The sequence below is a fragment of the Poeciliopsis prolifica genome, unplaced genomic scaffold (genome assembly GCF_027474105.1).
Source record: "Poeciliopsis prolifica strain line A6 unplaced genomic scaffold, Auburn_PproV2 SCAFFOLD012, whole genome shotgun sequence".
In the NCBI taxonomy this organism is placed as follows: Eukaryota; Metazoa; Chordata; class Actinopteri; order Cyprinodontiformes; family Poeciliidae; genus Poeciliopsis; species Poeciliopsis prolifica.
In genome coordinates this window covers 12813069-12826414 of record NW_026562387.1, presented here as the reverse complement: position 1 = coordinate 12826414, position 13346 = coordinate 12813069, and the positions used below count along the sequence as shown (strand labels likewise).

Below are 13346 nucleotides of genomic sequence, written 5' to 3'. Positions count from 1 at the left end.
CCTCATCCCATTTTTTTTTACGATGTATCATTTTAAAATTTAAAGTATTAAAATTATGTATGCAATATATGTGGTTGACATCTTAGTTTAGCCATCTGAAGTTATTTTCAATTCCACATTAATTTAAAAGACAAAAAAAGAACAAAGTGGAAAGATCACAGATTGGCAAAGCCCTTTGCTCCTAGGCTAACATCTCTATGGATGCGATTATTTTGTCATCTTACTAATTAAAGGCTATCTTAATACAGCAACCTGACACTGTTTCACTAACCTCAACACTGAACATTTTTACACCCAGTCTGTGCGAAAAGCTTAAATTAAGAAATATAACCTGTCATTTTTTTTAGCTTTGTAGCATTGGCTGCCATTTTTTAACAACTCTGTTGCTAGACTTCCTATATTCAAGCATCAGTGTGCAGAATTTAAAGGTAAATGTCTATATTTCATTATTTTTAGCTCTTCCCCACTCTCGCTGAATGACACTTTATTATTAGCTCTCGGTGTGTGAATGTTGTTTTTTTCTCTCCACAGTGCAGAGAGAGCTGTGTTGGTGGACTAGGAGGAAGATGTCACACTAAGGATGGGGTTTTTTGGCGATGATGTTGGTGCTGTTGATGCAGCATCGAGCTCTCACTTTGTGCCTCTGTCAGCTATGATCCGTAACCATAAAGTGAGTGACAGGCCATTCTCCGGAGGGAAAGCAGAGGTCTGAGGTGAGTCAGATGTATCCTTGACCCTGTCTAACTGTGTGTCAGCAAGCAACATGAACTCAGTAAAAAGCAGGCCTGAACTGGCATGACTGTACATTGTAGCTACATCTTTATTTTGTATGTGTAAGGAGAATGTAACATAAAAAGCAACCAATCTGCTCAAGAGATCTACTTTCTCCTGCCTGGACTCCCTTGACTTATGAAACTGTAATGCACCTCATAACTTAAAACACTGATGTTTTTCATAGCTTAATTTGCACCTGTGTCCCTTGTGACAACTAGGACACAGGTCCTACCTGAGCTAATTTTTTGTTTCCAGTAATAGTATTTTCTTTCATGCATTAAATACCCAAACCAGCTTTGGAATAATGCTTGGTTAATCCAAAGCAGAAGTTTTAGGTTGAAAACTTTGGGATTTCACATAGTTTTGAGCCCAATATATGTTGAAGTTTATGTTTTGCGGTGCGTAGTCACTTCAAACCAATATTCAGGGATGCATACCAAAATGACAAAATGTTGATCATTTTTTAATTACTGGTAAATGTAGGCTGGATACCAGTATCAAGGTATACCACAGTGCTAAGAGTTAGTTTCAATGTTTTAAAAATATTTTGGGCATGCACACAAAGTTGGTGCAGTTTGCAATTCTTTTAATGACATGTTAGAGAAAGTTTTCTTTGGCATAATATCGTACTTCCCCTCTAACTTGAGTTACTGCACACTGCCATTCGGCTAGCTTAAAGAATGTTACTACACTTTTTCAGCTTTTACAAGAAAGCAAAATTTGGCAGCTTTGAAACATTTCCAGTCTCAACAAAAACAGGAAATTAACGCGGTAGCTCTATATTTCAACAGCATTTGGCGAGTGTCAGCATTTGGCAAGTCTGGCAAGTCTGCAAGCAGCTGACTGTAGACATAACCTGCGCTGATTGCCCCACTAATGATTAAGTTATTAGAACTGTAAAAGTTTCGTCAAAAATTTTCATCTAAAAATTTCCAGTGAACTCTTGTATGCATTTATTTAATATTTTCACTTTGGTTATTGTATCACAATAAAAATTATATTGAATTAATATCAATCAACATGGTATAGTATTTCAGCTGCAGAATTGATGTCAAATTATCAGTTTTAAAATGAGTAATTAAATAGTTGAATATGTTTTGTTTTAAATTTGAGTATAATAATATATAAGCTGTGCTCTCAGAGCAAAACTTATGTTGGTAAGGTACTAGATTGTAAAATGTGTAAAATGAATCAGTAAAGATGCAGTTTTTTGAAAGACTTTATGGACTAATCAAATTTTTAAATATGATCAAAAACATATGATAGTCATTTGATATAATAATAGTAAGAAATAAATTTTTATTGTCATCACCATAAATATAAAATGCCTTGATAAAAATTTAAGCCACTTTCAGTCTCCTTAGTTTGTTTATTGCAGCTTACATTTATATCACCATGAGTTCCACAAAATATTTGATTAACTTACTTAATGTATATTCCTAGTTTGGGTTTTTCACAGCTTGTGTTGCCTTTGCCATAAATACCATATAATGTCTATAACACCCGTTCATTATTTACTTTTTTTCTGATTTATATGGTAATCACTATAAATGCCGCATAATCTTTCAGTCATTTTTGCAAATCTGTAGTTTTTATGACTTTTCCTATAAGTTTTACCAAAAATAAAAAATATCTTCATAACATAATGGACCTATATTTGTATTATCTTTAGATTTATCTTATTCACACAATATTTCAATAATATATACAATCAGTTTTACTTATTTCTAGTTTGTATTATATTTTCTAATTACTTGTGGGATCTTGACTAAAACCTTCCACCAAATAGCTTGAATAAATTTGCTAAAATTTTTGCTCCTTTCTTATTTGCATTACTTTTATGGTGACTAAGAGTATAACTGCTACAAATATAACAGAAGAATTGTGCTAAAACTTTATGCTCCTCTAGAGTTTTGATAGTTTGCTGTACTTTTTACCTGGCTTACAATAACTCATAATTGCCACAAAAATGTAAGTATGTTTCATTTATTCCACGTTAATATAAGTTTTACTTTTAACCTACATAATTAAAATAAGTATTACAAAATATTTGCATAATTTTCAAACTACATTTCTCATCTCTAATTTCATATTAATTTATTGTCTGTCTATTAATGTTTATAGCATTTTATGTCCACTTTGATTTGAACTTTTTTTCATGACTTTTGTCATCATTGTCATCATCATCTCCTATAAGTTTCATAAGCAGCATAGTCATAATAAACATCTTCAAATTACCAGTTGATTTTGCCTTTACTGTGATTTATGTTAGAATTGCCATACTATTATTCATAGTGATTCCCACTGGTCCACTATTTGAAAATATTTTCTTTCTTTTACCCTTAAGACTTAAATCAGGAAGTATTTTGAAAATTATGTGTTTAGGCTTTATGTGTACTTTTTTTGGTCCATATATACATACAGATATACATTGTCTATACATGCCTATCCACATAGGATCACAAAGGGATTGGGATCTAACACTACCGGTCACTGAATAAAAAAAACAAAAACATAAATAAATAAAAATAAAAAAAACTTTGTTTTCAGTGTGTTCAAACTTGGTCAAAAATTGGTCCACAAATCAGGGAATGTGAATCTGATATTTATCAAAAACAACACTCTGAAATTACTTACATTAGTTTTACTTCCTAATAAGCAGAAAGGAAGACAAATACAAGTCGATAATAGATAAAATGTGTTGCTAGCATAAAAAAAAAAATGTGTTGCTAGCATAAAAAAAAAAATGGATGACCCAAAGAATTTGAGCTTAAAAGTTCTGGATCCTTCTTCAAGGGTCACTCAAACCCTGTGTGTGAAATGAGAGTTGCTTGGGTGTGACTTTTACCAGAATGCACCCACTTCCTATTGTCTGCCCAGTCAACTTCTGCAGGCCCCAGTACCCTGACTTCCATACATGAGAGATCAAGGGTTACCAAGGTGCTTTTAGAAAGGAGGGCTCAGTGTGAGAGGGGACAAACTGGTCCACAAAATACTCATTTCCTTTGCATGTTAGATGCCCTAGTGAGGATTCAAATAGGGTCACTGACACTTTTTCCCCCTCCCATCGTTGTTCTTAATGAAACTGTTGCTTGCCTTTTCAATGGTTTGGGACCTCTACAGTATCTGCTGCCTGTACAGTACGCAGCTTGATAATACGGTGAGTATGCCCAAAAGAAAGTTTGTTCAGACTCTGGCTGTTTATTCGGCAGTACCAGACAGAGGCACCTCGTGTAGAAAAGGTAAAAGTAGTTTTGTCCACCTCTCATTCTTGCAAAAAAAAAAAAAAAAAAAGTTCAGCCACTGAGCCACGGCATTAACTTGTATTCTAACAAGATTAAAATATATTCGTCCTGGGGATTAGCATAGTTAGGTGTCCTTTTGCCTCTTTTTTTTTTCCTGCACTGGTGCGTTGACAGTGGGCTTTGATCTGTGTTGCGAGGCAAGAGTCCTGGCTTGGACCTAGCCATTCGAGTGCCAAGTGTGAAATTGGCCTGATGTCATCCCTATTCTTCACCTTTTACATCTTTCACCACTTTAATTATGTTTCCGCCACAAAGCCTGGGCACCTCTGAGCAGATTCCACTCTGGCCGTAGGAAGCATTCAGAAACTGTGGGTAAATGACACAGTAGGGGAGGAGGAGGATGGTAGGAGAGGTCATAGCAGGATGGGGCCCTTTTGTGTGCAGAGATATATACACTGATATTTTACTTGATGCATCCCACACTCTCTTCAGTAAGTTTAAGTTTCTGTAGTTTTCTTTGGACCAACAGGCCAATAGATATTGATGTACACCAAGGTTTTGAAAACTTAAGGCTTCAAAATCTCCCATAAAATTCTGTCATACTATAATTATGGATTAAAGTTGAATGAAATGCCAGAGAAATCAAAAGAACTGATAAGAGGTTTATGTAGCACAGAGTAAGGCAGCAACTCACCTCCCCCACTTGGTGCTGTGCACTGGTGGTCAGTTAGCTGGAAGAAGGCTACTGTATGTTTTCATTGTACAATAAAGAAATTCCAATAGATAGTTGGGATTTAGAAATTAAAGAAGCATCGACTCTCACAGCTAGCGTGTAACTAGTGTCTGCTAAGCAGAAAATTGCAGTCTGGCTACTTTAACAGGTGGTTTGACTGATAAACAAGCATAATATCAACTTGTTAAACTTCTGCTAGTCTAGCACAAATTTAGATCAGCATCAAGAGATATCACCATCAAGAGATATTATTCGACAAAATAAACCCTTGAAAACTAATTCAACATGTTTTTTTTTTAAACATAAGATCTCATTTTTAACAGAACAATATTTTTGGAGCTCACCAAAGGTGCAGTTAATGCTGAAACCGCCACTGTCTGTAGGCACGGGCTGGCATCAAATTATTAGGTACGATAACTGAAAATAAAAAAAAATTATGGTTTCACACTGTTTAAAATCAGAAAAATATGGAACTGTTTATTTTAAACTGGAAACTAGTTAATCCTACTGTCTAAGATTACATAGCATACTGATTATTGCACTTTTTCTTGTGTTTTCTATTATGCTTTTTGGCTGTTCTTGTTTCTCCTGGCTGAAAATATTTCCCCGGCACCTAATTTGTCTTTATTATAATCACAGAAAAAGTGTAGTAGAATTTTTTTCAGCCAAGAGTCCAGTGGTGCGTAGCATCAAGTGGCAAAGGAATGAAACTATGACGCCATACAGACATGTAAAAAATAAAAACACTTTAAAATCAGTATGACAGAGAAGTATTGTGGTTTACAAATGTTAGCTCCGCCCCTTTAAAACCTTGCTGTCAATAATTTACCTGTGCTAAGTCTTCCTATGTGAAATATGTTATGTGACACTGTAAAACATTTTCTAATGAGACAGTGTTGCAGTGTAAAAGTCAATAAAAATGTAATGTTGATTTAAAATTTGTTTAACATTTTTGTTTACGCAGCATGAGATGTCTATTTTGACTGGATATACCTTACAAATGATATATTGCATTCTTAGTATGTCTTTCACAGTGGACTTGTTTGTGGTGCACTACATCTCGGCTTCATTTCCTATGTAAATAATTATCGGCTTCTTTGCGGAAAAACACCCAGTCCAAATGTGAAGAAGATTTAAGGGGTCATAAGATATTGTTCGCATACAGAGATAAAGATGTTTAAAGAGGGTGGATGTCAGTTTCCTTCTCGGTGTCATCTTGAACTCCCCATTCGCATTAACTTCCAGAATCAACATATCTGAAATCATACTAAATGAAGACGTGAGTTGAGTTATCTGCTGAAGGTAAAATATTAACTACTTGTATCTTTTGACAGAATCTCACTTGAGAAATCTTTAATGTCCTTTTCCAAACCATCCTCAGATAACACATTTTCTCTTAATTTCCAGGAGAATGCGCCCATGTTGCTAAACAGCCTTAGTTTCTGTTCATTCATTGGTGTCCCTATCTGAACTTCCCGCAGCTCCTCTTCCTGTGAACATTCAGATGAAGATTCCTATTGGTTGAATGTCGGATCAAAACAACAGTGGAGTGTGAATGTGTGCGTGTATACCAGTGTGTGTGTGTGTGTGGGAGAGAGAGAGAACTAACAGAAATGAATGGAGTCTGGGGAATGTGTGGGAGAATAAAAGGAAATACAGTGATAAATGTGTGTGTGCATACGTATGTGTGTAAGGCAGACTTAGTGTATGAGTTTAGAGAGTGAGAAAGCTGTGTGTGGAGAATGGGTTACTAAGAGAGGCGGAGGTGGGGTAGGGTGAAGAAGGGAGGGAAGGGGGGACAGCCACCTGCAGCCATGACGGGCTTTGACCTTCATTGCTCTCTTTACCCTCCCTTCCCCCCATCCCTTCCTATCTCCCCCTCTCTGCTCCCCATTTCTGCCTCGCGATAGAAGCTCAGGCTCCTTTCAGAGGCAGCGAAGAAGACTGACCGTCTCGAAGACAGTGCTGGGAGCAGCCCCCAATCTGCTCCAACGCTAGTCGCTGGCCGTTAGATATGGCGTTCAAAGACTAGCGGTGCAAGTATGGAAATGCAGATAAGGCATTGTTGAGGAAACATGCCTGGGAATTGTTCAAGGTTTTCAGTTGCATAATCTTTGGATGTTTTTTGTTGTTTTTTTTTTTTGCAAATGTTTTAATCTGGAAAGTAATGAATGTGATTTTGATTAGATTTCATGGAGATTTCTTATGTTTACACATACATTTGTGAACATGTAATGTATTTTTTTTTTTGAGTAAACCTACATAATAAAGGTTTTTTGTATGTACATTCACTAGATGACTGCAAAAAGAGCCAGAGACCTACTCATGTATAATCTCCAAGGTTTTATTTACTCTTTTGCGGCTTTTCAGGAGGCAGTTAATTACACAATTAATACATGATACAAATTATGTACATTTATACCAAAGAATACTTCCAACATAAAATAAAAAATAGCATTGTATTCTACAACTCTGTGTTGTAATTTCATTTAAACATGTTCATATATAGATAGATATACGCTGATGAGTAAATTCATAATGTCGTACCAGCAGTTCTCATAAAGGCATTAAAACTTGAGTAAGTCTGCATTTGAAGTAACACTGCTTCTCTGATTCGGCACAGTTCTGTTTCAGGAAAAAAGTTCCAACTCGAACTTTTTAAGGCAAAGTGTGTTTCTGTTTGGTGGATTTTTCTTTCTTTTTTTTTGTTATTCACACACACTTTTTGCAGATGCACAACAAAAGAAAAAGAACACATTGAAAAAAAAAGGCAAAAAAGTCCACAATTTGGTATGGATACAGTCTGAAACTCGATCATACTTTTTTTGTCAATAAAGACCAAAGTTAATAAACACAGTTGTTTTTGCCCAAAGTACAACAAATTGCAGCTTTCATGCAAAAAAGGCCCCATAAACTTTTTTTTTCATTCACAAAGAAAAACAAACAAAAAGGAAACAAAAAGAAGTTATTGCAAGATAAACAAGCAGTGTAAACACCTCAGATATCTATTCTAAAGCAACACTGGTCATTGGATAGATTTTTTTCTCAATATAATCTATATAAATACACATATGAAGTCCTTTCAACAACGATAAGAGATTTGTAATACAGTCACTGACGGAGTTCCATTCTTTTTATGATATATGGATATGCAATAAAAATGTAAATAGAGAAAGATTTACCAAGAACATCCAACAACCTGCATGTAAAAGAGTAAAGAGTTCGCAGAAATGGTTGTCATCATTGTCTTTATGCTACAGAGTTGTTTCTGTGACTCAAAAGGCAGCATTATAGCCTTTGTTTAGCTACAAAAAATGATTCATATTGCTATTTTAAACTATAATAGCTGCACTGATGCATTGGCATATAATGAAGAGAACACGCACATTTATTTAAAGGCCGTGAGATGACCATAATCATATAAGCAAGGCCTACCTTTGTGTGTTAGTTACAAAAGAAAATTTAAAAAAATTTATTTTGCTCTTTCACTTCCAGTGGCGGTTTTTGAGACATGGCTATATCCCCAGGGCTGCCTGGTCTGGGTGCGCCATGACACAGAAAGGAGAAAGAACACATTTTAAACTGAGAAAATTTTGAAAGATTTGCTATGCTTGATTACCACTAATCAAGCATAGCATGATTAGTGGTAAAAAAAATTCTACTGATATTTTCTGTAATTATTATGTATTATCTCTATTTAGAGAAACACGATTCTTTTTAGAGATGCACCAATTAGATTTTTCCGGCCAATATTCGGCTTCCTGAGGTATGAGGTGCTAATTATCATTTTTATGAATTCTCATTTTTTTATGTTAACAAACTAAGACACAGCAAAGAGAAAATAAAATGTTTTGCAGCTTCTTTGATAGGTGTCATTTTAATTCAAACAAGAAATGTTGAAAGTACAAAATTATTGCAATTTATGCATGAAGAATATATCCCTAATCTTAACTTGATTTTGAACCAAACCAAAGACAACTCCATCAAAGTACACACTGCTAGTTGTGTTTACAGACACAAATTTGCCAATCACAGATTAGAGCTGTTTAAGTAAAAAAAGATGCAACTTTGATATATGGCCAATCATCGGTGCATCCCCAAGTCTTTGTGTTCTAAATGAACAAATCAAAAAATGTAGGTTCAATATGTGTATCTCTAAATGATTCTGCTGGATTATATAATAAAAACATTCTCTGTAAAATAGGTTTTGGGTGTGGGTTCTTTACATGTATTGGGTGGCCAAAGGACAACCTCACCCAGGGTGCCATTCCTGCAAGAAACGCCACTGGTCACTTCCAACAAACTGCATAACTACAACAACGCTTGGGGAACAAAATTAAATAAATAATAATAAAAAAAAATAATAATGCAGTGCCCAATTAGCCCTAACAAATTTCGATTTTCACTTTGCACGCAAAAAACAACCGAGAAAACCAAGCCAGCATGGCATTAGAAAAACCTTGTTAGCATATTTAAATTCACAGTAGCCTGGATGCAGCAGAAAAATATTCTTTGGACTTCAGTTTTTCTTTTTTTTTTTTTTCTTTTTCTTTTTATTAATTTCCCACTTTACTGACAAGTAAAAACGCCAAGTGCCAGTTAGTTAAAATGTAACACGATGACAATCATGGATAGCAGTAATCCTTATACGGCTTATAAAAATGGAGAGTGTAAGCATTGGTAGCCCCGGGAAGGGGGCGGGGACGACAAAAACAATGAAAACGTACCTTTATACATCTTTTATAGACGTGATATTGCAGAAATATCTCTCTCTTTTTTTTAACAATTTATGCTGGTAAAGGCTACACACTGGCCCTTTATTCGATCATATTATTGCATTGTAGGCTTGATTACACCTCCCATATAACGAAAAAATCACTATAATATTCCCATAGGAACCTATAGAGGCCTATGGTTCGGTTAGAAATTCGTGTAGGGAATCTATTCATTTGTTATGGTTTCTTGGAGCCATTGTGTACATCCATGGTGAGTGATAGTTAAAGTATCTGCAGTGGTAACATTAAATATTCCTGTAAGTAGAGTTTTAATCTCTATATAAATCTATCATAGGATTACTATAGGTTCTTTTTCGTCAGGAGGCTGCTGTTTACATCTCTGGGAATCAATCGCTGTCTGATTTCTCATCTTTCGACGTGACGGTGGCGTGATTGTAGAGTCCCTGCGCCATCAGGTGCAAGGCCAGACTGTTCTTGGTGCCGCTGGCCTTCTTGATCTTGGCCCTTTTGTTCTGGAACCAGATCTTGATCTGGGATTCGTTCAGACCCAGCTCTTGCGCCAGATTCTGCCGCCTCTGCTCCGTCAGGTACCGGTTGGTCTGGAACTCCGACTTTAGTCTCTGCAGCTGCTCTGCTGTGAAGGCCGTCCGTGGTCGCTTGTCCTCTTTGCTGGTCGATTTCTTCTTTGGTTTGCGAGATCTTGGCCCTGAGAGGGTGGAGAGATTGGGGAGCGGGAGGTGGAGGGGTTTCAGAAACACACGCAGTTGTTTGTCAGTATATATAGAAGAATAATTGATCAAATAATAGTCATAATAATTGAATGCTGGTATTTTTTTCCGCCCATTTTCCATGTTGTGCTTTTCTAGTTTTGTCCATAAAAGCTCCAAAAGGTCGAGGTATGTATGGTCTACGAAATGTAACTATTTCCCAAAATGCGTAGTGGAAAGTTCCATTTCGTACCCAATAAGCTGCAGTGTAGAGAATGTTCCATATTATATTATAGTATTACCATCAGTAGCTCGATAAAAGTTATTTTAGTACAATCAGGGTTCAAAATCTTGCATATTAAAAAAGCATCAACGGGCGCAAAACAAGAGTCTGAATTTAAATATGGAAATAAGGCGTAACACAATGGTTTCAGATCAACATTGGCTATTAAACAGCTATTTACTCGAGACTGGACATGTATCACGGCCACTGATGAAAGTACTTCTCTACAACGATTAATTAACAGATTACAATAGCTTAAATACAAAACAGCGAAATGGCAACGTGTGGAAACGAATTAGGATACGAATTATCGAAGCAGCGAACTAACCACAAACCAGCCAAAACATAAACCAAAACAGCTCCACCAGGAAGATATTTTTATGGTTTCGAGCAAACTACCTCACTAAATCGTGAATCGTATAATATTCTCCCACTTTGCATTCTGGAAATTAACATCAGTTGCACCCAAAATCCGTGCGTAAAGCACACTTTACAGCAAAAGGTCACTTTTTTTTCCCGAATATTTATTCTAATCGCCCAAAATGCATGTAAACAAACATGCTCATCTGGTGCGTCCTCAGTTCGGTTTGTGTTTCTGTATAACCAAAACATAAAAAAATAGCAAAACAAAAAACAAAACAAAACCAAAAAAAAAAAAAACATCGAAAGTAAAATTGTCTGAATAACTTAAAGCCATAATCTTTCGCTCTGAAAACTTACAGAAAAAGACAACAAACAATGGCTCAAAATCTGTCCTAAGCTCCCAAAAGCAGCCATGCCTCCCTGTTGCTCCCTCTCTTACAAACGCAGACACACATCAGACACACACTCACACACGCATACACGTTGGACATTTACGTCTAGTCTTAGGCACTCTCATATAAACACATTTCTGCAAGAAAAGTGGAAGAATCCGTGTCTTTTGTTGCTCAGTGAAGAATTAATGTTAATTTTGCTGTCGCTCTCATTCTTCCTCCCTTACTTTCTGAAAAACTCCTTGGCAGACGGACGTGAACGGAATTTTGGATCTGAGCTGCTCTCATGGCACGTTCAGTCACTTTCCACCTGGAAACACGGCCTGCTGGCTCTTCTGATCCGAAACAGTGCGCCAAAACATCAACGAAACAGACCCAGGATATGTTGAATGAGAACTGAAGCCCTGCAACTGGTAGTAGTCCCCCCACGCCACTCTATAGTATAGCATTACATAATGCATGAGAACAAGTTGTTCTCCACTTTTTATATACACGCCAAAAAAAAAAAATAAAAATTAAAAATCGTATCTACTTCTCAGTGAGACGATTCATGACAGGGACTTTATCAGATAGTTTATAAATATACCAAATAGTTGACAACAACTATCGTTGCATCTTGAGCAACGATAGTTATTAAATCACATTGCTATAACCCCAAATATAACTTTTAGTAAACAAACCCAGACTCTACAAGTGCATCAATTATTAGTGTTTTGTAGGCTTTCCTAAAGCCTGGAAGAGGCTCAGCTCGCCTGTGTTTACTTGCAAAAAATAAAAATAAAAAATAGTCCAAGAGTCTCGGATTTTCATTACTATACTGAGAAACGATCTATGCGTAAAGTTTAAAAAATGTGTCACTAATTATATTTTTGTCGACAGCTAAGAATAAAAAAAATGTAAAAATTCGTTTCGCAGACACTAAATATTTATCCTCTTTTGTTTTCATTTTCTCAAAAGGCCTACTCTCATCGTTCGAGATTCTGGTTTAGGTTTAATAATAATGAGATCAATTATTTACGTTTGTTCGGACCTGATGCCACGTTTTGGCGTAAATTCTATTTCTGAATGCAGCTCGAGGTTCAAATACATACATATATATAAATATATATTTTGTACTTAGAAAAGTATTCTTTCCGCTTTGTGCGCTCCACAGCGATCGTTCTCCCTGCTGCAGCTAAAACTCGGTCAAGCCATCCTGGGTCAGTGTTACGGGGTATTTCAGGTTACAGAAAATATACGGGGATGTAGTAAAACAGTATGTCACCAACCTGAAGAGGGCCTGTCCGAGTATCTGGTGCAGTAGACCCAGGCTGGCCACAACATGGGCTGCGACATGGATGGGTTGGAACTGGCTTGGGAACTGTCTGAGTCTGAGCTTAGGCACTGGTCTCCGCTCTCCCCGCTCGGTTTCAGGGACTCCTCGGCGGCTTTCGCGGGCTTCTTGGGCCCGGTGACTGTGTGTGGAGTTGAGGTCCCCTCCGCTGGCACAGTGCTGCCCACCGGCTCAGTCTGAGGGGCGGCGGGGCTGCCGCGGCTCTCCCGCGACGCTGGGCTGCTCTCATCGCGGTGAGCGTCCACGTCCTTCTTGCGTCCGAAGTCCGGCCGGAGGATGTTGTCGATGAAAAAATTGGTGACCCGGTGCGGGATCTGCAGGTTCCCCGGCGCCTGTAGCAGGGGGAGGATGGCTCTATTGGATTCATCCGCGGACTCCTGTCGCTCCACCGCATCTCTGTTGCCGTGATCATTTTCTTCCATACTGATTCACTTTCCCCCACTTTATGCTCTTTAACCCCTTTGTCGCTCCCTCCGCAGCAAGAAATTTTTGCGAAGAACTTTGAGGGAAACTACCCCAAAAAAGCTGCACGGGTAGAATAAATAAATAAACCAACTCAGATACCAGTGAGTGCCTTGGACACCACGCAAAGCCTTGCCGTAGTGTCCTTTGAGAAAAGCATAATTTGTCTCATATATTCCCTTAAAATCGGGTTACAAGTGATATCTTAGAGCTAAAGCGCTTGCCATTTGCGCACCATCCAAATTTATACCACCATCCGATTTGGTCGTCCTCGGGAATGCCTACACCTAAACTAAACTAAGGGTAAATAAAGAGGCT

General features: G+C 37.2%; 1 protein-coding gene and 1 long non-coding RNA gene across 2 annotated transcripts in view; one reads left to right on the top strand and one right to left on the bottom strand.

The window, feature by feature from the left end:
• Positions 1 to 6972, top strand: part of LOC129364938 (uncharacterized) — a 29160-nt gene extending 22188 nt beyond the window's left edge. The window contains exons 4-5 of the long non-coding RNA XR_008606489.1: positions 532 to 713; positions 6663 to 6972. This is a non-coding gene — a long non-coding RNA (uncharacterized LOC129364938). The remainder of the gene's footprint in view (positions 1 to 531; positions 714 to 6662) is intronic.
• A 103-nt stretch (positions 6973 to 7075) lies between these two features.
• Positions 7076 to 13346, bottom strand: en2a (engrailed homeobox 2a). Its single transcript, XM_055037887.1, has 2 exons — positions 12502 to 13346; positions 7076 to 10194 (listed from the first exon to the last, which is right to left on the bottom strand). Exons 1-2 carry the CDS (start codon positions 12986 to 12988, stop codon positions 9875 to 9877), a joined length of 807 nt encoding a protein of 268 aa, XP_054893862.1. The 5' UTR covers positions 12989 to 13346; the 3' UTR covers positions 7076 to 9874.